The sequence below is a fragment of the Cyprinodon variegatus genome, unplaced genomic scaffold, assembly GCF_000732505.1.
Source record: "Cyprinodon variegatus isolate N-32 unplaced genomic scaffold, C_variegatus-1.0 Scaffold563, whole genome shotgun sequence".
NCBI lineage: Eukaryota > Metazoa > Chordata > Actinopteri > Cyprinodontiformes > Cyprinodontidae > Cyprinodon > Cyprinodon variegatus.
In genome coordinates this window covers 64,864-89,163 of record NW_015151016.1, presented here as the reverse complement: position 1 = coordinate 89,163, position 24,300 = coordinate 64,864, and the positions used below count along the sequence as shown (strand labels likewise).

General features: G+C 37.8%; 2 protein-coding genes across 8 annotated transcripts in view; one reads left to right on the top strand and one right to left on the bottom strand.

Annotated features, from left to right (window-relative positions):
* The first annotated feature begins 1,811 nt into the window (after window positions 1-1,811).
* On the top strand, window positions 1,812-9,041 carry fbxo16 (F-box protein 16). Its single transcript, XM_015391883.1, has 9 exons — window positions 1,812-1,863; window positions 3,240-3,335; window positions 3,467-3,502; window positions 3,579-3,785; window positions 3,858-4,022; window positions 5,704-5,963; window positions 6,114-6,192; window positions 6,547-6,796; window positions 8,887-9,041. The coding sequence occupies exons 2-9, from the start codon at window positions 3,240-3,242 to the stop codon at window positions 8,907-8,909; spliced, it is 1,116 nt and encodes a 371-aa protein (XP_015247369.1). The 5' UTR covers window positions 1,812-1,863; the 3' UTR covers window positions 8,910-9,041.
* A 3,180-nt stretch (window positions 9,042-12,221) lies between these two features.
* The window catches only part of LOC107095669 (protein FAM49A), a 36,682-nt gene continuing 24,603 nt past the window's right edge, over window positions 12,222-24,300 (bottom strand). For 2 of the 7 annotated variants that reach the window (XM_015391874.1, XM_015391875.1), the window contains 11 exons: window positions 22,346-22,397; window positions 18,709-18,788; window positions 15,648-15,769; window positions 14,691-14,796; window positions 14,442-14,578; window positions 14,271-14,348; window positions 14,072-14,188; window positions 13,522-13,601; window positions 13,256-13,382; window positions 13,084-13,154; window positions 12,807-12,973 (listed from right to left, as the gene is read on the bottom strand). In XM_015391874.1, the coding sequence (XP_015247360.1) occupies window positions 12,910-12,973; window positions 13,084-13,154; window positions 13,256-13,382; window positions 13,522-13,601; window positions 14,072-14,188; window positions 14,271-14,348; window positions 14,442-14,578; window positions 14,691-14,796; window positions 15,648-15,769; window positions 18,709-18,778 (972 nt within the window). In that variant the 5' untranslated portion in view covers window positions 18,779-18,788; window positions 22,346-22,397 and the 3' untranslated portion in view covers window positions 12,807-12,909. Of the gene's footprint in view, window positions 12,974-13,083; window positions 13,155-13,255; window positions 13,383-13,521; window positions 13,602-14,071; window positions 14,189-14,270; window positions 14,349-14,441; window positions 14,579-14,690; window positions 14,797-15,647; window positions 15,770-18,344; window positions 18,425-18,523; window positions 18,619-18,708; window positions 18,789-22,345; window positions 22,398-24,300 lie in introns of all 7 variants that reach the window. The other 5 variants (XM_015391871.1, XM_015391873.1, XM_015391870.1 and 2 more) reach the window with 4 other exon arrangements.

The window sequence follows — 24,300 nt, the reverse complement described above, 5'->3', positions numbered from 1 at the left end:
TAGACAGGGGCCAGCAAGGGCCAGTGCCCGACCCTTTTATGGTCCATTACCAGAGACATAATATTAAATTAGTTTCTTATTAAGATATATTCTGACTGGCATTGAAAGTATTACTGAATCAATAAAATTTTTAAATTTTACAGACTAACATCAACAATTTGAAAATTAAGTTGATACACTTTAAGATTCCGCCACATTGAGATAATACCACAGTTCCCAGCTCAGGAGCCACAATATATCCAACAATATAATATTTTCCTGTTTTTTTTTTTGTTTTGTTTTGTTTTTTTTGTCTTGCATTTGTTTAGTGCCCTCATACGCAACACAGGGGCTGAAATCATTTAGGAGTGTAAGTTTCAGGTTATGACCTGATATTTTTCAATATGCTTCCATCAATCATTGCATGTTTTTTCCAGTCAAGATTTTCATTTAGAAATGTCTGATTCAGATTTGTTTTTTTGTTTTGTTTTTCACTTGTTTCTACCAGTCTTGAGCTATTGTTCGTGTTTTTTTTTCCTTGTTTTACTATTTGGGGCGCTTCTTCAGGCTACTTCCGGTCCAGCGCTGGGTGAACATCCCTAACTTGACGTCACTCCACTCTCGCTTCTCTTCTGTAAATGTAAACTTTTCAGACCTTTTTTTGATCCATTTGTTGCTGAAAATGATATACAAACATAAAACACATTTCTATGGGGAATAAATCTGAAAAAGAAAACAATAACAATAAAAAACTAAATAACTAAAATAAATATATTTATTTTTCAGATGCGGTCATCTGTTAGCCCATCTGTTAGAGGCAAAATCTTATAAAATCTCTAAAAATTTTTATTATTTTAGTCTTCTACTCTACCTCTAGCTAGGACTCCCCCTGGTGTGTGGCAGGCAGTGGCAATCTGTCCACGCTATTATAGTGTCCACACAGGGTTACTATGGAAACGAGTCAACCGTGCAGAAGAGAAACGTAAAGTAGAGCAGAAGTAGAGTTGGATACAGACGTGCGTAAGGTAAGCTCAGGAGCTACATTTTCAAAAAATATTGCAGATGGTGAGTTTTAAAAAGTTTTCAAATGCAGAGCGCTGAGTTTACTATGTTTTAATACGATGCAGTTATACAAAGTAGAGTGGAAAGTATGAGACACTACATTAAATATTCTTTCACAGTAAATTTTTTAATGCTAATAAGTATATATTTTTTTAATGTCACCTTTAAAATTATATATATATATATATATATATATATATATATATTAGGGTTGTCACGATACTAAACTTTTCAACTCGATACTTCGATACTCGATGTCATTTTCGATATCACAAGGATAAAAACAAAGACTCCAAAATTCTACAGACATTTTTTCATTGATAAACAAAATACAATAAATAGATAAATAATACAATAAACAATATTTTGAGGCTGTATGCTGTGCAAAATATTAATCAAGCTTCATAAAAAAAACTTACAAAACCTAAATTGAGTGTTCCTTCATTGGCTATGCTTTACACACATAACAATGACACTAGCCAAACCAGTTAAAACACAAAAATAATTCTCAGCAGCTGCACCTCAGGTGCAGCAAAGCAACCCTATACTATGACATCTCCATCTCTGTTCTTCATTGTTGGTTAGAGGTTATTCTCTAGTAATGTTCTAAACAGGTTATTCCAAACATGTCCTATCCTAGTGTACAAATATTTCTATCAACTCACCTCTCTAAAAAATGTTATTTCCTCCCTGAACATCTCTAATGAGCCTCATTCATTCTTTTTGCTGCTGTAGATCCTGTCAGGGTTTTTGGATGCCACTTTCATCTTTCAGCAAGAACTTCCTTGGACAGTCACTCTAACGTTGGCAGTTCTTTTGAATGTGTGTACACCATTTTCTGTACAATGAAATTACTTATATCCAGTTTGTTGACTATTTAAACTCATAATCACTGCTAGAATGTTCTTCCTAAAAACCTCAAACTTTAGGATCTATGCAATGCAACAATGATCTTATCATCTCCACCTAGTTTCGCACGCTTTTGTGTAATATCTGCCATTTTAGAAGAGAATAAAAGCAGGGGAATTCTAATTTATCCATCACCAGGATGGATGAGGTGAGGGAATGAGGAAAGCAGCAAAATTTATTGAAAAATAGATTTTTATTTCACCTGATGAACTTCAGTAGAGACAAAGTTCCAATTATAACTGATGAGGTTATTAGATAAAGCAAATTGATACTAATACACAGAAAAAATGGCTAACAGAAAATGACTAAAGCAGAGAAAATATGCAGAATTTCACTCAGAAAACTGACCTAAACAAGATGACAGAGGAGGAGAACTCACATAATTTATACCCAACAGGGAAATGAGAACTGAGTGAGCAGGGCTGACCTGCTGATCTGGCCTTGCTCTCTTCCCCCCCATCTCTGGGCCACGCCCTGCTGGTCTGTCACTCAGGAAAACAGAAAAAGAACAAAAATTACAAAGAACATCTTTATAATCACACGGTGCTTTAAGTAAATTGACAAAAATACACGCTTAACTGCAAATCGAATGAATGTATTTCTTTCACAGATCTATGATTTTCCTAAACAAATGAGCATGTCTTCAACAACAGTTTCTTAGCGTTTCTGAATATATTACAATGCTTTTATTTAGTTATTTACTTAAACAAGCTTCTAACTCTACTAAGAGCTTCTTCATCTTCTCCTAGATAAATTAAAGTTATAATTTTAGATTTTATTTCTATTTTACATTTCTGAGGCTGATTAAGGCTTTTAATCATTTATGAATGATATCTTGCTTTCCTTGTATAAAAACATGGTGACTCAGAGGCTCTTTCTAAGTCCAACATTCCAACCAGTATTTTGGCAGAAAAAGGGCTTTTCTTTCATAGAACCACAAACATTATCATATGGATATTACTAAACCCAGCTGGAACTGTATGCTTTGCTTGGATCAGACTAAAACCTCTGCTGCTGGATTTCATTTGAAGCAAAGGATTATGTTATATATACAAAAAATACTCATCTACCATCTACTATTGGTTGCAGAGAAGGATCTGTAATTCATAACATCATGAACTGTTTATAATATAAGGAAAAACAAAACCAGAGTCTGCTGCTTGGTCATCATTTGGTCTTTTAGCAAAAAAAAAAAAAATAAAGATCCTAAATAAATATCCAGATTAGTGCAAAAAGGGTTCATTAGAGACATAGTGCGTTTACCAGTTGTGTCTTTGTGTTCCCTTCAGATGCCGCTTGAATCAAGGCCCTCAGCTAACTCTGCTAAGATGCAAACCAAGCGGAGTGCCTGGACTCCTCTGAACCATCCACTCATCAACACCAAGGTCCACATCAGCCGGTTTTCAGAGGCGCTGCTCATGTGTTTCTATTAAAGCAAAATGTTTTATTTGGTTAGGTAAAAAATAAAAGTTGAACATAGGTATTTAATTAAAAAAAATCCTCCTTTGATTCCCAGATTTTTGATGAGAGGAGACTCCTTCTGGCAAAATGGGTCTGTTTATGAGCAAACCTCACACAGACTATTGCTTGCCTTTGCTAAATAGGGTGATTATTTTGGTCTCTTTTAGTTTGACAGGTGGTCAGACAGTCAGAGGAAGGCTGTGCTGCAGGATTTTATGCTGAACTGTTCTGAGGAGCAGCTCCAGTTCCTGAACCTCAAAGTGAACAAGGTGCTCCCCCTGCAGACGGCAGACTTCACCTGCCTGCTGCCCAGAGTCCTCTGCCTCTACTTATTCTCCTTCCTGGACCCTCGCAGCCTCTGTAGATGTGCTCAGGTACGCATTGTTGAAAGCAGCTCAGGAAGTCCTACTTTCATGTCTATAAGGGTGTTTCTCCCTGTGTGAAAGGTGAGCTGGCATTGGAAGAGCATCGTGGAGCTGGACCAGCTGTGGATGCCTAAATGTCTGAGGCGGGGCTGGTGTATTACCTTCTCCCCCTCACCTTTTGAGCAGGGCGTCTGGAAGAGACACTACATAGAGTCAGTTCAGGAGCTGCAACTCAGACTGCTGCAGGTCAGGAGAATTTCATGCAGTGCCTTTCAAAATTATTCCTACCTTTATTTTTGTCATGCTATCAATCCTCAGTATATTAAAGTAGCACATATTTGCACAAGAAAAGATTATCTATTTTATATATTCTATTATGTATTCTATTACTTTAGATTATCTATTTTTTAATAGTTTAGCAAAGAAGACATACCAAAAATGTCAGACACACATAACGGAAAAGGACTTTTTAGTTCTATTCTGGTTGAACCGGTTGCTGGTTCTACTCACCATTTTGTGTGTGTTGGGTTAGTCAGGGTTGGGGACATTTTGTGGCTTTAGAAACTGATTTGAAAAAAAATGTTCAAAGACTTATGAATTGACAGTCACTTTAACAGAAAAATCCAAAGTTCAAAACGTCTATTATGTAAATGACCGTCTCAATGTGTCTTCATACTCTTTATTTATGTGCAAAGGAGCTACAGCACAATCAATCATATTCACCAGACCTTATTTAGTGTTGCAAAAAGCAAAAAACCCAAGACAAATATGCTGGTGTTCATGAAGTCCTTGATAATAAAGCTTTTTCAAGTATTTATACATTAATTTATGGTGCTATGTAATATATAGATCTTTAACTATCTAGAAGACTTCTAGATGACTGCAGACTTTCCTCTATAAAACCTAAAACATAATCTCTGTATTAAGTATAGGTATAAGTATGATCTCTCTTTTAGTTTCCGTCATATCTACTATGATGTTGTAAATAATGAATTGTTGTAATTAAGTTGTCATTTTAAGAAAATAAACCTAAAGGACATTTCGCTTGATGGCATCACTGCTGCAACCTTCTGGTTTATCTGAGAAGTGCTTGTTCCAGAGATGAATTACAGCCACATTGGTACAACAAAGATTGACTTAGGGTGGCCATGACAGGACTACACTGAAAAACAGGCCAGGCTCCAAAATCTATAAACAAAGGAGTTGATGGCAGCAGGACAGCTGATATTTCTCTCCAGGATGTAGCCGCAGCCAAACAGGAACATGCCAGATGAAGCTACTATGAGAAAAAGCAGAGAGAGAATAATGTTAGAGATTGAACTAACAGATTCTGCAGAGTGAGAGAATAGAGGTAGAATGAAGCAGAATGATGAAAAGGGGTCTCTATGTCCTCCAGCAGTCTAAGCCTATAGCAGCACAAATGCAGAAAATAGCTCAGGATAACCTAAGTATTTTGGATAGAGTATAAGAAAGGTAGAGCTACTGTGGGGCCAAGATAGAGCCAAGATCCCAAATGGAGATGGAGAAAAATATAACTCAGGGTTTAAAGTTGGATGGTAAAAGGTATGCAGTACCTTTTGTTTGCTACAATGAGATGGCTGACTTTAGCTATATCTATCTTCTTAGCAAAAGCTTGGTTGCAATGGTTTTGTCACATGTTAAGATAAATAGATATTTTAAAAAGCATGTTTTTTTTCCCATTTAACAGATGATCCAAACTAAGAAAGACTTGAAAAGCTTTCAAACTCTCAGACTTTGGACTTGTTTAGTGTTACCCATTCTGAATTTACACTTAATAATTACTTGGTCCAACCTATGGGGTCTAAGGCATTGCAATGATAAAAAAAAGTGGTTGTTACATGAGAAAAAAAATGTTACAAAGCTTTAGTCGGGGTAGCAGCATTAAAAGTGTGTAGTGTGTTTCCAGACACAGTCGATTCCACAGGAGATTATAGTACCTGATGCTACAGCAGTGAGTGGTGGATGCAAAGGAGCACCAGAACCGGTTTACAAAAGCAAGGAGGGTCCACTTTCCAGCTCCCAGCCTCCTGCAACCAGCTCAGGATTAAAGACAGAAAAGAAGGCAAAGGCTTTGCCACCATGGAGACACTCAGACAGACATCCCAAGGATACAATACGCTTCAACTACCTGGACAACCTGCATCCCATCGATCAGGCCCTGACATAGTGGGTTTCAGGATACTGGGTGATATGGGCTTTTAATACAGCTTTTTAAACCTCTACAATTAAAGAAACTACAATGTAGATGTCCTAACTGCTTCATTTATAGTTATTTTGAAGTCATTCTAACGACAGGTCTTCATTTACTTACTGCAGCGGTGGATCCCAGAGCAGTGAAGGGAAGAGGAAAACGCTCTCTGAAGCTAGTTACAAACTACGCAAAGCAAAATCAATGGTAAATCCCACCCTATGCTGCACCACCGCTGGCTGAATTTCAGGGAGCAATAAGCTCTGCAACCGTGTAACCAGTAGGCATCATGAATTATAAAATTAAAAACACACAGAGAGGAGGAGCAGAGGGAGAAACAGGGATTGCTGTTACAGCAGCTTAACTTTAGCTCACATTCTCCTATGTCCCAAAACGTAACATTTCATGTATGACATAGGGAATTTTATCATAGAGCCACAAAGAACAAATGTCCCCTTAGCATGATGCAGCCACCACCATGTGTCACCATGGGGACGGTGTGTTTAGCAACCTCTTTATGAGACTTCTACATTTTTTAACAATGGTTTTTTGCTTTTTCAGATGTTCCCGAGAACCCAGCGCTCCTCTCCACCTCCTCCTTATTGTCTTCCCTCAGATCATCAGATCCAAACTCGCCCTTTATGGGCTTCTCCCCCTCAGGAGCAAACTTTAACCAAGGAGACGGCCATGAGCCTGCTAAAGCAAACCCAGTGGAACGCAGGGATCCGACCCAGGCCGGTGAGGACTCCAGTACCGCAGCTAAGCATGCAGGCCCTCAGGGCATCCCAGCGCTCACAGCGGAGCCCCCCCAGTAAGGCATCTCACTTGCTCTGATTTTTTGGGGCAGAATTTGATGCAACTGCATGTTAAGAGAAATATCCACAGGAAGATAGATACGGAATATGACTAATTCTGCCAAAAAAAAAAAAAAATTATTAGCAGCTTGTGAACTTATTAGGGATTTTAGAACATTATTTTCTTGCTGAGAATTAACTGCAATCAAATGTTTAATTTAAATGGTTATTTTTTTCCAGTATTATCCAGGACTTAACTAGAGGTAAGTAAGGTTTTTTTTTTTTTCCTGTAATGATTTCTTAAAAAGAAAATCTAATCCAGAGCTAATGATGCGTTATCTGGAGGGTGTGCATCCGTACACAACTAAAGAGTTGTTAGAATCACTATACCAGTAATGCAACTTCATTTTCTAGGTTATCTAAAAATAAAAACCCTTCCTTTTGATAATAATATCTCATTTGATGTATTTGGAGATAAAGGTGTTTGTTTAACACAAATGATCTTAATCTAAAACTTACCGCTCTGTAGGGGGGAGGGGCACACAGTACAGCTATTTGAAAAGAGAAGTTTTAGCCTTTAGCACCATGTAAAAAGGTATGTTAGTGCCCCTGTACCACAGTTACAGAAGTATTCCGTCATTTTTAAATCATTTATTATTTTATTAGTAAACATGCAACACAAATATTTTGAGTTGCCCCTTTTAATGGTGATAAAAGGATGATATATTTTGCTTTGTTTGTTTCAAATCCTTGATTATTTTTTCTACCTACATAAATTAAATAAGTATCTTTAAAGTTCTTGAATTGCTTTCAAGCTTTAAATGTAAAAATTTTTAGCATTAAATAAATTGGCATGTTTTTGTCGTCAGCATATTGTTGTTTTTACAAATCAAAAATATTTTCATATTAGTCTGATTTTCGATATATTTGATCATGAGACACAAGGCAAATAATTATGATAAAGTTTCCACTTTTTGGATGAACAAATTTGTTCAAAGCTCAAAGAATAGAGTAGAATTCACCTTTACTCTCATTAAACTGTCACAAGTTCAAAGCAATGGAATTCACTCTGTATTTAACTCATAACATGTCCTTGGAGAAACACTCTAAACAGTAAGTTAGGAAATGTTACTTCCAGTTAAGGAATATTTTCAAATTAAGACACTGATGTCAAAGGGTGAGTTGGAAATGATTATTCATGCTTTTATCTCCACGGTTAAACTATTGCAACAGTCGTTTTACTTGTTTGAAGAAGGAGCTTTACCGTCTTCAGGTTTTGTAGAACTCTGCTGCAAGACACATGAATAACAGAAAACATATTACACCAGTATAAGCAGCTCTGCACTGGTTACCAGACCAGTATAGAATCCAATTTAAAATCTTTGTTCTTACTTTTAGAGCCCTGCATTGTCAAGTTCCTCCCTACATCTCTGGGCTGGTAGAGCTCCATACTCCATCCTATAGTCTGAGGTCAACAGGCCAAACACTGTTAGTGGTTCCACACACTTGTTTTAAAACCAGAGGGGTTCATTCATTTCAGGCAGCGGCTCTGAAGCTGTGGAATGCTTTGCCTCCTTTTTTACCCTGCATGAATTCTGTTGATTCTTTTAAAAAGCAATTGAAGATGCTACTATTCAAGCAGGCTTTTAATTAGACATGTTTTTTATGGCTTTGTTTGTGTGTTTCCATTTGTATTTAAAAATGTTGATATACATTGTTTTATCGTATTACATTTTTTACTGTGAAGCACTTTGTGATTTTTATCTGTGAAAAGTTCTATACAAATACATTTTACTTAGTTGCATCCCCTTGGAGAGCAGTGGGCTGCCCTTGTGCGGCACCCGGGAAGCAGTGTGTGGTGAAGGGTCTTGCTCAGGGACCCAGAGTGGCAAGTCTGTGGGAGTGGGACTTGAACTCAGAACCTCTGGGAGCCAGGCGTAATGCCCTAACCACTAGGCCGCCACTCCCCCTTTGTTTTTCAGTCAGCTCAACTCAAGCAATAATAAAGAATGCACTTATAAAATATGCCGATGGTAAAAAACTGTCAGTTTATAATAATAATAAAAAAATGTTACACAACATAAATATTTATTTTCTTTGCTTGCAGGTAGACCACTGTTCAATGTTTGAAGTGGAGCTCCACACTGCCCCCAGCAGGGCAGGAAGAGAAGCACTGAGCACAGCTGTTACCCTTTTGGATTATTTCTTTTAAATCTTTCTTATAGTTTTTTGCCAGGAATAAACAGATATATCTTAAGGAATCATTTTAAGGACTTTAACAGAAATGCTATGCTTTGAAAGTGATCTCAGAACCCAACATATAGCAAAGTTACAACAGTCTGTTTTAATAAGTTCTATCTGTTTTAAGATATATCTGTATCTTGTAAATCTTTGATTTGATGTCATTTCTCAAAATCTGAGAGAGATTTCATTCGTTTCTATACAAAAAGAAAATAAAGTAGAAAAAAATACTGTGCACCAAACTGAAATAATAGCATTAATAGAATATATTTTTAAAATATATTCTATGTATTTTAATTTGTTTAATAGTATTTTTTAACTCAATTGCAATACTAATTCTGTCCACAAGATGGTGTAGTACCCATCAATATTTTTAACCTTAAAAAACAAAAGCATATTAACTGGTTCTTATTGCTTTTGTCATTTTAGTGTTTTTTAGTTTTTCAGTTTCATTTATTTCACACGGAAATTTTGGGGAATGAAAAAGAGATGTATGATTTATTTATGGGCACTAAAAAGAAGCATTATGGGACTGTAACGCAGCACAGGATCAAAGAATAGGGGAAAAACGGGTAAATTACCAAAAACCTGGTTTTCAAAAATTGTTTTATTTTTCCATATGCTTTCTAAAATTAACCTATCTTCATTTCAATTCATTTAATTCAGCAATTGGCTTTATTTAAAACGCTCAGAGGCATCTATACACCTCAGCCTTTACACAGCTGACCAAAAATGATTCACAAGCCTCTGCAGGACCTATTTATGGCTGCTGAGGAGGGAGTCAGGTGTTCAGGAGCAGAGAAGCATCTGTAATCCATTATGTTTGGATCCATGTGCTGATATGTTTCCTGTGTTGGAGAAACCTTCCCTGTTCAGTTACAGGTGGAAACTCGCATGCAGCCAAGCCTTAACAGCAAGAATTAGTCAATGAAGAATCAATAATAAACTTTCTACCTGGAGCCACTTCTAAGAACATTATTGGGTGAAAATATCTGGGCATCGTTGCTCCTGATGCACAAACTCTAACCTCGACCTTCATGGTGAAAGTCCCTCTGGTTCCAGAATCCTCTCATGGTTCTTTATCTGCTGCAGCTTTTCCTTTCACTAAACTTTTCTTTTTTGTTTTGACACGGCACTCTGTGACCAATCAGCCTCTTTTGCAATGAGTGTTTTGAGGTAAATAGTTCATCAGGACGTGACACTATGAGTTTTTTCCTCATGATATTCAAACTTCCTGACATATTAAATTATCTACAATTCATTATCAATCAAATTATAAGAAATATCAGTTTAAAATCAAATCTGTGTAACAACTGTTTGAATTTCACTTTGTGAAATAAGGGTAAAAAACCCTAAAATTTTTTACACAATATTCCATTCAATTCAGTTTATCTATATAGCGCCAATTCACAATACCTCATCTCAAGGCACTTTACAGTTCACCAGATCATAAAGTCAAATTGATTGAAATTTTTTTTCTATCTAAGTAAAACCAGTTGATTGCATCGACTCATTGGCACAAGGGCAATGCTTGTAGCGACAGTGGAGAGGGAAAACTCCCTTTTAACAGGAAGAAACCTCCAGCAGAACCAGGCTCAGTGTGAGCGGCCATCTGCCCGGGCCAGTCAATCAGAGAAACAGGACTACACTGAAAAACAGGCCAATCTCCAACATCTATAAACAAAGGTGTTGCTGGCAGCAGCACAGCAGAGATTTCTCTCCAGGACGGTGTCACAGCCAAACAGGAACAGACCAGATGAAGCTACTATGAGAAAAAGCAAAATGAGCATAACGTTAGAGACTGAACTAACAGATTCTGCAGAGTGGGAGAAAAGAGATAGAAATGAAGCAGAACGATGATAAAGGGGTCCCTATGTCCTTCAGCAGCCTAAGCCTATAGCAGCATAACTATAGAGATAGCTTTGGATAATCTGAGCCCCCATATTCCAACATTAACGTGCCTAATCACCACGTTTACACATCACACACTTTTATTAATTAATATTACTTTGCATGTAGATCTATGATAAATGTTTAAACGTTTTTAAAAAATGCTGAAAATGTAGATTAGATTTTACAGAGCACATAATAGTGAATGATGTGTTTTGATTGGTCATCAAATTGTGAAAAAATTATTTGGTTGACAGCAAAATAAAATAAATATCTCCTTTAAAAAAAATAGTTTTTACGATGAGGAAATAAATGAAACCTTGAAGAAAATGGTGTAACTCACTATTTCTAGCTTCACGAGTCATATAATCAACAACCAGACAACAGGAAGTAACACAAGGATGATGCTGATTTATATGAACAAACTCATTCACAGATTTTTAAATAGTATTTCTTATCTAATGAAAAAATTTTTTTTTTTTTTTTTATTTTGACATTAAAAGAATCTTGATTATGTTTTGCAAATATTTGTAATGGAAATGGAGCTATTGAAAATAAAGTCAAGGAATCAACCCCTGTAAGAAATGTACCACCTTTATTATCCAAACCTCCCAGTCAGAAAGACAGTCATGGACCATGAGTGGAAATCTCAACAAACAATAACTGTCAGTTTAAGACAAAAAAAAACAAGAGATTATTCAGAACATCTTGCATTCAGCACACAGTTGGACATATTCGGGTAGAAGGAAGCGCAAATGAATGGGGTCTCATATCACTTCACACATGAGACATAGATGACACACATGGATCTGACTCTTGGCCTCCAAAATATGCCTCATATCCATGTCTGGATACAAAATAATGTATAAACAGCAGATTTAAATGCAACGTTAGTCTGAAACATGAATGCAGGAGGGGATGAATTAACATGTATGGCTTCATAGCTGCAGTCCATCCAACACGGGATTCCCGTGTTTTACAGGACAGGACCTTCGTCAGCTTATTTAAGGCAATGAAGGCCGTAAGGGCAGCCTTCTGGTATTTTACAAGTTTGTGTTGTTTTAAAACTGCTCAATTTTTTTTATTTTTTATTAGTTCAGTTTATAATAATAACAATAATAAAAAAAAAACAACAACCACAGTTTATAAGTCAAAGATTGTCCAACCTAGTTTGAGAAATCATGTTGCATGAAAGAACGCTTAGAACGTCCATAAGTTAAAATAGGAGAACCAGGGGTGGGGTGGGGGGGGGTGCACATTTAAAATCAAATAAAAAACTGGGCACTTTGGAGAAATTCGTTTTTCTTTTAATGTTTCCATCTATGGGTCAAAAATATTACAACTCTCAATTTAATTGATCTAGAATTAAATATTTTTGGTTAAACAATGATAGACGGCGGGCAGATTTATTGATATAACGTGTAAAAGAACTGGAGATAAATGTCTCTTTTATTCCAGCAGCATAATATTTAATCCAATTATAAAGTCCTCAAGCCTGGCTATAGAGAAGAAATATTTAGCGAGAGGGATTTTATGAATACCGAATCACCTCTGCACTAAAAATCGTTTATAACTAAATTAAACAGGCACATTTCAGTGGAGTTTCAAGCTAACCAGTTAAAATCAATGAAACTTTCCCATAGAATTAATAACGCAGGCTGGACCATGAATCTTTACTGGAACTATGAGCTTTGGTCGGATGGGATCCAGACTGATTGCAGAGTGCAGAAATGATTATAGTCCACCTCAAAGCCTGGAATGAGAGCATTTATTCTGCATCATGTAGAGTTTAGCTCATATTTTTTGCCGCCTTGCTCACTTGTTGTGTGATAAAATGAAAGCCGAAGGGCAAATGAAACTGGAGTGTATGATTTTACACGATACACAGAAGTATGAACAACATCTTTTTAAATAATGTAAACATTTACATCTTGTCTGAGGTCACAATGATCCTCTTCATATCAATATTTATAAAAAAAAAACAACAACAAAAAAGCGGTTACTGAAGCATAGTTCGGATGTTCTTCGGAGTGGACTCGTCGTTCAGATGCTTCGTAGTAAACCTGAGGAGACAAAGAGGGTAAAGAAACCCTTAGGTTGTGAACTTGGACAACAAACAGGATCCTGAAGCTGTGATCAGTTTGAGGAGCACAAAAAAATACAGCAACCATACTTGAGAGCATTCAAGAGCCCTTCAACGTTATCTGCTGGTTGATCCTTCAGCACCTTTATGCAGCCTTTCATCTGGGGAAAAAAACCCAAAACAAACAAGTCAGGATGAACATGCTGAACTCAACAGCCTGTCTCAGCTCTACAGAAGTCCAGCAAAAGGAAAGTCCTCTTACATCTATCTTGGAGGACTTGTTAAAAGCGCCGTTTGGATGGACGTGGTCATAAAGAATGATGACTCCCACCATCACCCGCATGCAAAACAGCAGCGTGTCCTCGCTGCTGAAGCGACTTGAATACTCCCTAAACATACAGTAGAACATCAGTAAATGTGGCCTCGACCGCTGCCTATGAGGGTCGTTGACCTCCTCTGGTCGGAGGGTGGGCAGGTGTATTAAAGGAAAGTTGAGTGGAAGGAAAAAGGTTATGTGCAAAAACTCACGGTGTCTCCAGCATGACCTTACAGACGCTGGCCATGGTGCTGAGGCAATCGGTGGTGTTCTCCAGTGGAAGACTTTTGTTCTAGAACAATCCAAGAACACAAATATTGGGACTGATAGCTAGCGGCTAATTAAATACTGATTGGCAAGAATTTGTATCATGACACCTTAAATTTAGTTTTGGATTCAAGATTGACTTGTTTTTCAAAGGTTTTATTGCCAAATAAAGTAGTGTTGGAAATCTCTTCTGGAAATCTGGACTAAGGGCTGATTTATACTCAGAAACCAGGTCGTCTGCGTGTGTGTCACAGTTAACGCTGTATTATAGCCAAAGTGTCCAATTCTCTTTGTCCAAACGGACATTGTTTGATAGAAACATTGGTGTTAAGCTAATAGATTTTTTTTACTTATTCTTCTTCCTGATTATAGAAAAAATAAAAAATCTAAAATGTTTCTTTGTTACTCAGATTAAAAACATGTTTTTTTTTCCTTTATCTCCTTCCATTTAACGCAGCTCATGTCAAAAACCTTTTCTACCATCCTCGCTCTCACCTCTGTGACGAAGTTCGTCGTAGCGGTGCTCAGTGTTTTCAGCATGGGCGTGGCCTCAGCATAGAACAGAGACATCCTATTGGCCATCTCATTGTTGACTTCATTTTCAATGTCCAGCTACGAAGAACCAATAACAACCAATAACTAACAGGGTCTGATTTCATTTCATATGTGTCTATGGTAGAAACCAAAGTCTTACGTTCATGTTGTTTATCCGGTTCCGACTGATCGTCCTCCTGTAGTAGCTGAAGTCGTTCTGGATGGCAGGAATTCTCATCTGCATCAATCAAGACAAGCAAACAATCCTCAGCTGACACAGCCGCTGCTTTATGTGACTGAGTGGAGGTGGGTTGATCTGAGCGGAACGGACCTTGAGTTCATCGAAGCGCAGCGTGAAGTGGAGGATCTCTGCGAACTGCTTGGCCAGAGCCTGCTCCCTCTCCAGATGCTGTGTGGGGGTGAGGGGTGGGCACGTCAGAGACACCAACAAACTCTTCAACGCCTCCTCTGCAGAAAACAGAACAGCACACATCAGCTGGTTTTTCATATGAAGTAAACATTTCATTTGGCCCTAAAATAAGGCGTTGAAGTGTGGTTATGTAGGACAGAAGGGGGACACCTAATCTGAGGGAGAAGCTGTAGAACTTCTTGAGTTTGATGACCAGCGGGCAGACGGCGTCCCACGCGCGCTCCTGCAGCGTCCTGTTGTTGGGATTTTGGATCGCCTGGAGAAGCAGGAATCAAAGCAACAGATTCATAAACCGTTCAGGTCATTATGTACCAACATGATCACCAATGAATGGTGATCCTGCACCAACATCCTGGTTAAAACCTTCAGCTGATAGATGAAGGCTTTAAAGCCGGGCGTACACTGTGCAATTTTATCAATTGCTGCATGCAGATACTGCTCACACTGTACGACGAAACAACAGGGTTTAGTCGTACAGTGCGAGTTCAAAGCTCACGATTTCTGTTCGGCCTGACGCTTTCACGCGATCTACCTGCTCACACTGCACGACTAAAAACCATGTTGGACTCAGCTCCGCAGTGAGATGGAGCTGCTCTGACTCGTCTATCCGGAAGTCAAACAAATAGAAGAGGAATATGAAGCTCACTAGAGTGAAACGCGCTGCCTTGGCAGTTTGTGCAATTTTGTGCTGAAAGCCCTAAATAGAAAAGGAGACGACGTATTTGGAAAAAAGACATGGCTGAGCAAACGTTGCTACTACGGTCTGTCAATTTTAAAGACAGAACTGCATTTCAGTCATTGCATCCCTGCCATGCTGCTGTGTTTACATCTGAGAAGAAGAAGAATAATCCTTGTTTGTGCATGCCCATTGAGCGATTTGCCCACGATGGTAGGGAGAAAATCAAACATTTTGAGAGGCTGATCGCCCTTCGTAACCTCCTGTACACTACAAGACTCACGACGCACGACGCACGATCAGGTTGAAAGTCGGCCTGATTGGAAAATTCTCGCACGACTGGAAAATCGCCCGTAAAATCGCACAGTGTACGCCTGGCTTAACCAGATCTTCAAGTGTCTGTGGAAAGCTGCGGCTGCTTGTTTTCTTACATCTCTGATCTCCTGCCCCGCCCCTTTATACGCCTGCAGACCCGTCAGGATGCTCTCAGAGTCTTGCAGGACAGAGTTCACCTGGTTCCACACCTCACGCTCTCCTTCTGTCGGCTGTGCATCTAGAAACGACCAAACCATCATTACACTCAACAATCAACCTTAACTTCAGGCTGTGCACATTTTTCACTCATTGTTCTTTACAGGTAATCTGCACATTTTTACCTGAAAGGAAATGAGTAAGAATAAAAAAAAATCTCATGACACAGAAAACAGAACCAAGCGTTTAAACGAAGAGAGTAAAGAACAGGAAGAAAGAAAACATTCAGCAGATAGAAGAACTGAATATTATTTCCTATTTGAGACTTTTAATATGAAACATAAAGCTGAGGGGTTTGGTGTCTTTAAAGAATGTTAATTATACATCAAAGTTGGTATCAAATATTTAAAATAATGATTATATTGTTCTTAAATCCTATTAATACACAGTTCTAATTTAATTCATATAAGTTTAGGATCTAAAAATTTTGAACTATTTTATTTGGATGAGATCAGATATCTATAAAAACTCTATAAAGGTTGTAGTGATCAAAGACTTGGCTCAGTCCACAAATATGTCGTTATTAACCCCACTTAACATCCACCGGGTCGCCGGTGACCCAGTGGGTTTAAAGAATCCTCTAAAGTATCCCTGCATCCGGATTATGATCTGGATCACCAACATTTAATGCACTGTTCCTTGGACTGAGGTGCAGTTTTGGTAAAAATGTAATTAAAATCCATTCATAATAGGGCTGCAAAAAACTACAATTTTGCCGTTCGATTAATCTGTAAATAATTTTTTAGATTAATTGATTAATAATAGGATAGCAAAAAGCTCCTTAAAGAAGATTTATGTAGAGATTTAAACCAGGTGAAACCTAAAAGTTTTCTACTTGAGTTCTGAATATAGCACTTTGAGGGTTAAAAAAGGTTTTTGAATCTTAAGTACAAAATATTTATATTCTGTTTTTTAAACATTTTTGGTGGTTACTGCTCCAAGTGGGTTGCTCCATCAGCTAAAGACATGTTTTAGTCCCTACACTCCAGTTAATGATTAACCGATTACTAAATTACTTATTGATTATTTTAATAATAGGTTAATCATTATTAATACCTTAATTGTTTCAGCCCTAGTTCATAACTTAGTTATTCTTGTGTAGCTCTTATTAAGTTATTCTGTATACAAACTCCACTAAAAACATAACCTCCTTGGCATGGGGCAGGTAATAATTGTGTTAAATGGGCAGATCATTTGTGAGTTGATGTGAATTAAAATCAAGTCCAGACAGACTTGGGGATATCATCAAACACTGCATCATCGTCCTGAACAACCCCTAAAACATCGTTTGTGAGTTGTTGGTGTTTTTTTTAAATCCTTGTATTGAATCATGGTTGAAAAGCAATGACTTTCATTTGCTCCTTTTCATAGAATATTTAGTTTTTATTAGTGTTGTGCCGATGCCATTTTCTGGCCCCGATACCTGGCTGTGCAGTATTGGCCGATACCATCTGTTTGAAATTGATGTGTGTGTGTATATGAAGAACTGCATTCTGCTTGGATGTAAAATAATTGCCATCATGGCTTTGTCAAGCTGCTGCCTACCTTTGTGAAGCAGGAAAAAGACTAATACAAAGTGAATCCAGTATAACTTTTTATTGTCTACCTGGAATGGGTGACACTAGTTGAATAAACTTTTGGCTCTATAAATGGTATCGTAGCCCTATTTGTTGGTACTCGCAGATACCACCATTTTAGTGCTGGATTGGGGTCCTGCCCCATACTGGTATCGGTGCAACACTCATTTTTTTTTTTTTTTTCTGTGACCATTTGTGGGTTTTTCTTTCATTCAACGAGGGATACAAACTATTTTGTCCATGTGTATATGGATCTATTTGAGCTCATAACCATTATTTTCAGCCCTGAATGGGACATTAGAGTGGATTAAAACTGGTGCACCTCAGTTGTAATTCTTAAACTCACTATTGAACAATATATCCAATCTCAAAGTAATGTCCTCTGTTTGCAAACTATCATCGGAACCATTGGAAATAAGGGCAGATGGACGACTTCATCAGAAGATTTGGGATTAATAAAATCCAAACAAGTTATACGGCTAATAGTAGCTGTTTACATATAAAACAGTTTGCATGAAACCTAAATATCACAGTGTTTTTATATCATTTCCAGGAGCAACTTTAAAAATAGAAAATCCCTTCCATTAAAACTGTGTCTGTTTTACATTTCAAAAACATTCTATTCCCATCGTTTCCTCTCTGGTGAATAAACAAAGCCTGAGGTTGGCTGCGCTGGGAGAGCAGCTGAAATGCTACTGTGGAGGTGTAGTGTGACTTCTCTGTGGGAGGTCTTAACTAAAGCATATAGCTTCATCCTAGTTTCTGCCACTGAGGAAAGTTCACCTAACTCTTTATATAAATGTGTGCACTAATTATAGGAATGGATAAAGGAATAAAATGTGTTAAACGTTGATTGTTCATCACAGAAAATAGAGACAGAAAGATGGATAACAGAAACATACATTCAAAGGAAGACAATAGAGATGTTGAACAGGCTGAGCTCTGACCCTCCAAACAACAGGAGAGAAGTTCAGACAAAAGATGGAGGGAGAAAAGGGACAGGAATAAAGTCATGCTCACTTTCAAAGTCAAGGAAAAAGTTTGGCCCCTGTTCAAGCTCTGTGCAAGTGAGAACTTTTAACAGATTCCCCATTTGGTTTCTGCAAGACAGAGAGGAAAAAAAAACAGGGAAAGGAAGAAAAGGAGTTTGTGTTAAAAAGAGCATTAAAAAGTTATCTGATAGAGCAGGAGGTCTTCACTGGCTGAAGGAACGAGCAGAGGGAGGAGAAGGAAGAAGAAGCGCAGGAGGACGAAGTGGAGCGAGAGGCGGCTTTTCGTTTCCATTGTTTGTCATCTTGAGCAGAAAGGAAAAACAAACAAACAGCTGAGCAGGCTACACCCCACCCCCTCCACACATGGCGCTCCACTCGGCTGGCACACTTACTTTCAAAATCCAGGAAAAAGTGCGGATAGTTCTCTATTTCTCTTGTAAGGACTTTTAGCAGGTTACCCATTCCAGCAAACCTGATGGTGTAAATAAAGGGGTTATAAAACAGCCATAGGACACAGGACAGTTTATGGTCACACAATCAGGAAAAGCTGAGCCCCCATATTCTGTAAACCAGCGCACACCAAGCCTGCGTGACTCCTCTTTACCAGCCCTGATGCAAGTTAACCTGCTCTACTTTCACACTGCGTTACTTTTAGATCCTTTTCCCTGAAAGATGACATTGTGGCTATGAAATCATTAAGACGGGTAGCATGGCCAGCTTCCAACTATTATTTTATTTTAGCTTCAGGAAGTACTTAGTTACTTCTTCTGCAGCTGGTGCTGATTTCTCCCTCCAGACAGAGGGGAGAGAAAACCAGAACTTGTTTAACCTCATTCTGATATTTGATCTCCTAGATCACATTAGCACCTGTATTTAGATGTTCTTAATTCTGGATTGGTCTTTTAGAGATATATTTTTTTTTATATATATCATAATATTGAATCAGATGTAAGATGTTTATTTTTAATTTTTCTTTGTTTTTGAACCAAAATGAATGGTTCTGCTGTTTTAACAGATTTCTGTATAAATACTCACACTTCCTTTCGAATTTAAGCCTTTTTTTTTTTTCCTAAAACAGGGGTGGAGTCGTAAATTACAGCTTTGCTCTATAAAGCTCCTTACTGGAGGCAAGAAGAAGCAGGTAGGTAGTAATTTCCAGGGGAAAAAAAGTCCCTGATGGTGGAGGGTGGTCCTAAACTCTGTAATCACAGCACCATTTTAAACTTTAAAAAAAAAAGTGTGCGAGTTATGGTTAGGATTTAAACATCACAATTTAGCACATGGGTGCAGATGCAAAAGCTGGTTTCATAAACAAAGACAAACAGAAAACTTGTCAGGAATTTAAGGTCAGAAGTTGGCATCCTGTGCGAAGGAACTAAAAACAGCATAAAATCTCTCATTGGTTAATATGGAGTGACAACAAAAGAGACACTGTGTGGCAGTGTGCACATGATAATCACACAGCACAGCCTCCAGCGCGCTGCAGTCCATTTTTATTCTTTCCAACCATGGCTTTTCCCCCACTCATCACTTTAAACCAACAGTTTGCAGGGTTACATCCTGCAGGACATGCTTTGATCCCGTTAATATAAATATGTTGAGACTCATTTACATGTAGCTGCATCCAGTCAGGCACAACGAGGCACCACCAGAGGGCGCTGCCGCTTTGTTTATAATTCTGGAGCCTGAGAGTTTAAAGTTGTACCACAGGGGTGTCATGTCAGTACATGCTGTGGAGGCCAGAGTCTAACCTGCAGCTACAAGTTCTTCAACACTCTCCCTCCTTTGCTTTTACTGCCCTCAAGTCCTCATTAATCATTGAAAGTGAAAGTATCTTCAGTGATGAAGATCAAATGGCTTTCAGATGCATGAAAACAACTTCTCACGGATCATGTGAGCCAACTTTGATCACATGATCCGTGAGAACTATGTTTTCAGCATTTTATACATTTAAGGTGGCTTAAATTAAAGAAGAGTATTTCAAGAGCTTTTTCCACTCTCGGGTCTATTTTAATAGATTAGCTCTGTGAAAATGAACAGAAACAGATTCACCTCTCTGTAAACGCGTTAATGCTCCGAGTGTGCGTTGCTATAGCAACACTTCTGCACTACAAAGGAAAAATCTCCCTGTATGACACTCAGAAGAAATATTAGAGAAGTAAGCAGGTTGTTCTATTAACTGGAAGTCAGGCTACAGCTTTGTATATTCAGTTGTGGTTGAAGGTTAATATATGCTCATCATCCGTGGGAAGGTTGTTAAATCTGCATCTAGTTCAATGTCCCATAACTAACTGTGCCTCGACAACAAATACTTTACATTCATCATAATCTGGCTGGATATCAAACCACTTTCCTCGGCAGAATTCAAAGCGCTTGGTCTGCTGCCACAGCTCAGGAATTATCCAGGAGACTAAGGAATACAGCCCTGCTCTAACACTTCCAGACTGACTCAAATCTAAGCTGTTTGTTTCATTGGAAATCTCTGATTAAATAAAGAAGTAGAAATTATTTAACTCAAGTTTTAAGGTCAAGTCTGTACCAGGAAACATGACAACATCTTTGCAGGTAACTACTGGTGTGTGCATGTATAAAGCTACAGAAGCAGCCAGCGTAACTAATCCAATTGATGCAATATTTATCAAATTCCTGTTTTTGAAAATTGGAATTTTGTATCCAGTCCAAAATGAATCACACTCCTTCCAGAGATGATGGTAAGAAACTTCCCTACCAGGACTGCATATGTGGAAGTATTGAACCAACATATCTTAATGCCTACATGACGTAACAGGACCTGTTGCTCTGCTTGTTTTCTGGAAGGAAATGACAGGTTTTGTAAAGAGCTTAAAAAAAAAAAAGAGCTTGAAGCATTTATCTAGATGAAAGGATTAGCTTGAATGAGTGTTAAAGCTCAGCGTCTGGAATCTCTGAGATGTATCAGAAATAAACTGCGACAAGGCAAACGCATGCCAAACTATCTGCTGAGCTTTACAGAAACACAAAGCACTTTGCTACATGAAACACCCCCCCTCCCCTCCAGCCATCGGGCCTAATACCACAGGGAAGGAAAAAACACTCGGGGAATTTTTCTAGTGGAACCAGTTCCTCTTTCGTAACCATTCTTCGGCATGGCCTGGATTGAAAGTGGAAGCTCAGACTTTCCTCTTTTCCAGAATGCTTACCAGTCAGCTGGTTGAATTAAAGCGACTTTCCCAGAATATTAACCAAAAAAAAAAGAAATCACAAAATCTCTGATTTATTAAATCACAAAGAACTCCTGATATAAGTCCTACCTTCAAAATATCTAAAAAACACAAATGAAATACATTTTTTTTTCTCTGATAGGAGATGAAATGGTAAAACTCTTTAAATATAATGAAGTAAAATAAAATGCATTTTACAAATATTATCTGCATCAATCTCAGTCATTAATAAAATGACAGAATTTATGGTATTCTAACCCTCATGCAAATACCTTAAAATTAAGAGAAGTTAAGAGAAATTTCTCCTGCCTAAACGCAGACATTCCTGCTGCAGATATTAAACCATATTATTTTTTTTTTCTATCAGTGTTAGATGCCATTCTGTGTGTTATTAGGGCACCAATACATCATTTTGATCTTAAAAGCTTTCTTCAGAGGCTGAATTTTCCCAGCAATGCCTTTACATCGAACTAGTAGATTTCTCTAACTGCTTCAGACTCTGAAAAGTTTTCATTAGTTTACCTTTGCTGATTTTAGAAGGCTTATAAGTTTTTCGTTTTCGTGTTGACTTTGTGAGACTTTCATTTGGACCCGTAATAAAAAGTTTCTTAAAAACTTTTTAAGGAGTCAATCCTTGGAAAAGCCTTTCCTAGTTTACTGTTAGCAGAAAATCTAATCCCAGCTCTGCTCATGTAAACCTCTGTGTTGTTAACAGGCTGATGTGTCTTAGTGGCGGATTAGATTGTGCTCCAACTCAAACACAGCTACACAAGCTGGTTAAACAGTTTTCTACTTCTTAGATGTGGAGGTGTCTGTGTGATGAGTTTACCTTCTCCAATGGAGGACCTCAGGTTGTTGTCTATAGCATTCGCTTCTCTTCTCTGAAAAGCAAAAAGAAAGCATAAATTAGACCAGTTTTGACTGTTTTAACAAGTTTATACTAGAAATGAATAAAATATAAAAAGATTCTCCATCACAACTATCAAATTTCCTTCCTGTTTTTTCTTGGATAAACAAAACGGCAACCCAGAGATAAAAATTGGATTAATCAGCACAGAAATCTACCCTCCTGTGTGTCATATGAGAGAAAGCTGCAGAAGCTACGCTCTGCTGCACGTTTACTGGAGTATTAAATGATCTGAGACGAGGTGCGGCTGCTAAAGATCGCCATGATTCGCTATAACGCCATCCCGGCGCAGAGGAGGGAATAAACAGACAGCAGAACCATCCCTCAACATATTGACTGCAGGCAATCAGTGGTGTTGAAGTCTATATATGCAAACTTCTTGCGGTGCGAGCAGATCTAAATTAGAGCAGCAACAATAAAGCTGGTCGGGATATTATCTCGCATGCTGGGTTGTGGCTTGGAATGCTGTTTTATGGACCCATGTGCTGTAATTCATCTTGGACTGACTCTGACCAGTTCTCTGCTGGCTCCAAATCTCTGACTACAGGATCAGAGCTGGAGGCAAATGTTCAGACATAACTGTGAGTTAAAAGTGACAGCTTTGCAACTCTATTTCAGCTTTTATCATCATGGGAGAAAGTGATAGGGCCAAACTCGAATACGCTAATGAATACAGAGAATGTCTGGACAATCGCACCACAAATTATCCTGAACTTATGAAAACTATTCTAATTTGGATTTAACCAAACCAAGGAGTCTGAAAAATATAGAGAAAATAAAAGGCATAGCTGGTAAAGAAATGAAAGAAGCAGATTATTTACATCCACTCACTTACATCCGCCATGTGCCAGTTTCAGGCCATAGAAGCAGTTCACGGGGAGGTCGGATGATGCATTTTTTAAATGACCCACTTTGGTTCTGTCAACACAGAGACCATATCGGGTTTACATGTAAAGTCATTTAGACCCCTAATTCTTGGAGTTGGGGTCGTGACCCTAACCGGGGTCACATTTCAACAAGTCTGGGCTCTTAAGATCCTCTAAGAAAATACACTGAACATTAAGAATGATAATGATTAAAAAAAATTATGTGTCTAGAGAAATCAAAACATCACCTAGAAATGACTAAAAATAAATAAATGGGTTATTGATGCCGTTTTGATTAATGTAATGACTACTGTTAAGAAACGTTTTAAGTAGATTTATATTTTAACCAAATATTTTGGGTCATGAATCCATTCTGTTGGTTTTTTGCAATTCAGAAGCCAAAAAGGTTTGGGATCCTCTTTCGACAGCATCTTTTGTGTTTTTATGTTTAAAACCAAGAATTATTAATAAGGGTTTATAGAGGAATGAGTAACTTTTAATGCTCTTAGATCTAATTTTACTGCCATCAACAAGTATCCATGACTCTCATTCATATATATATATATATATATATATATATATATTTATATTTAACATGTTTAGCTCTATAACATTTAAATGCACCACTCTAATGTCTAAGAGAAAAAATTTAATGAAAATGTTTTAATGTATGACCTGCATCACTGTACAGAAGACTGCCATATGATAGAAATATTTACACTGTGCGCATACAATTATTATTATTATTTTCCTAATCCCTGACTGATCATTTTTAATCAAGCGTGTATTATAGTATAGATTAATTCTTCATCCAGCTGCTGCTCTGCAGAATTGTCTCCCCAAGGAGAGAAAAATCATGCAGGCTTTTCAAATCACGCGAGAATGTGTACAAAACAACAAAAATGGCGCCGGCAACGCTTGTGGGTCGTTTTCAGCGAATGTCGGTGATTTTAAAGTAATTTTGAGTGATAAATAATGCCCGCCGGGCAAATGCAATGAAATTTGTACTCT

Bases quoted from the DNA above. Each gene is read 5' to 3' on its own strand.
- fbxo16 (XM_015391883.1), top strand. From the start codon at position 3,240: ATGCCGCTTGAATCAAGGCCCTCAGCTAACTCTGCTAAGATGCAAACC. The intron at 3,786-3,857 runs GTACGCATTGTT...CCTGTGTGAAAG, and splicing joins GCCTCTGTAGATGTGCTCAG to GTGAGCTGGCATTGGAAGAG. The intron at 5,964-6,113 runs GTGGGTTTCAGG...TACTTACTGCAG, and splicing joins ATCGATCAGGCCCTGACATA to CGGTGGATCCCAGAGCAGTG.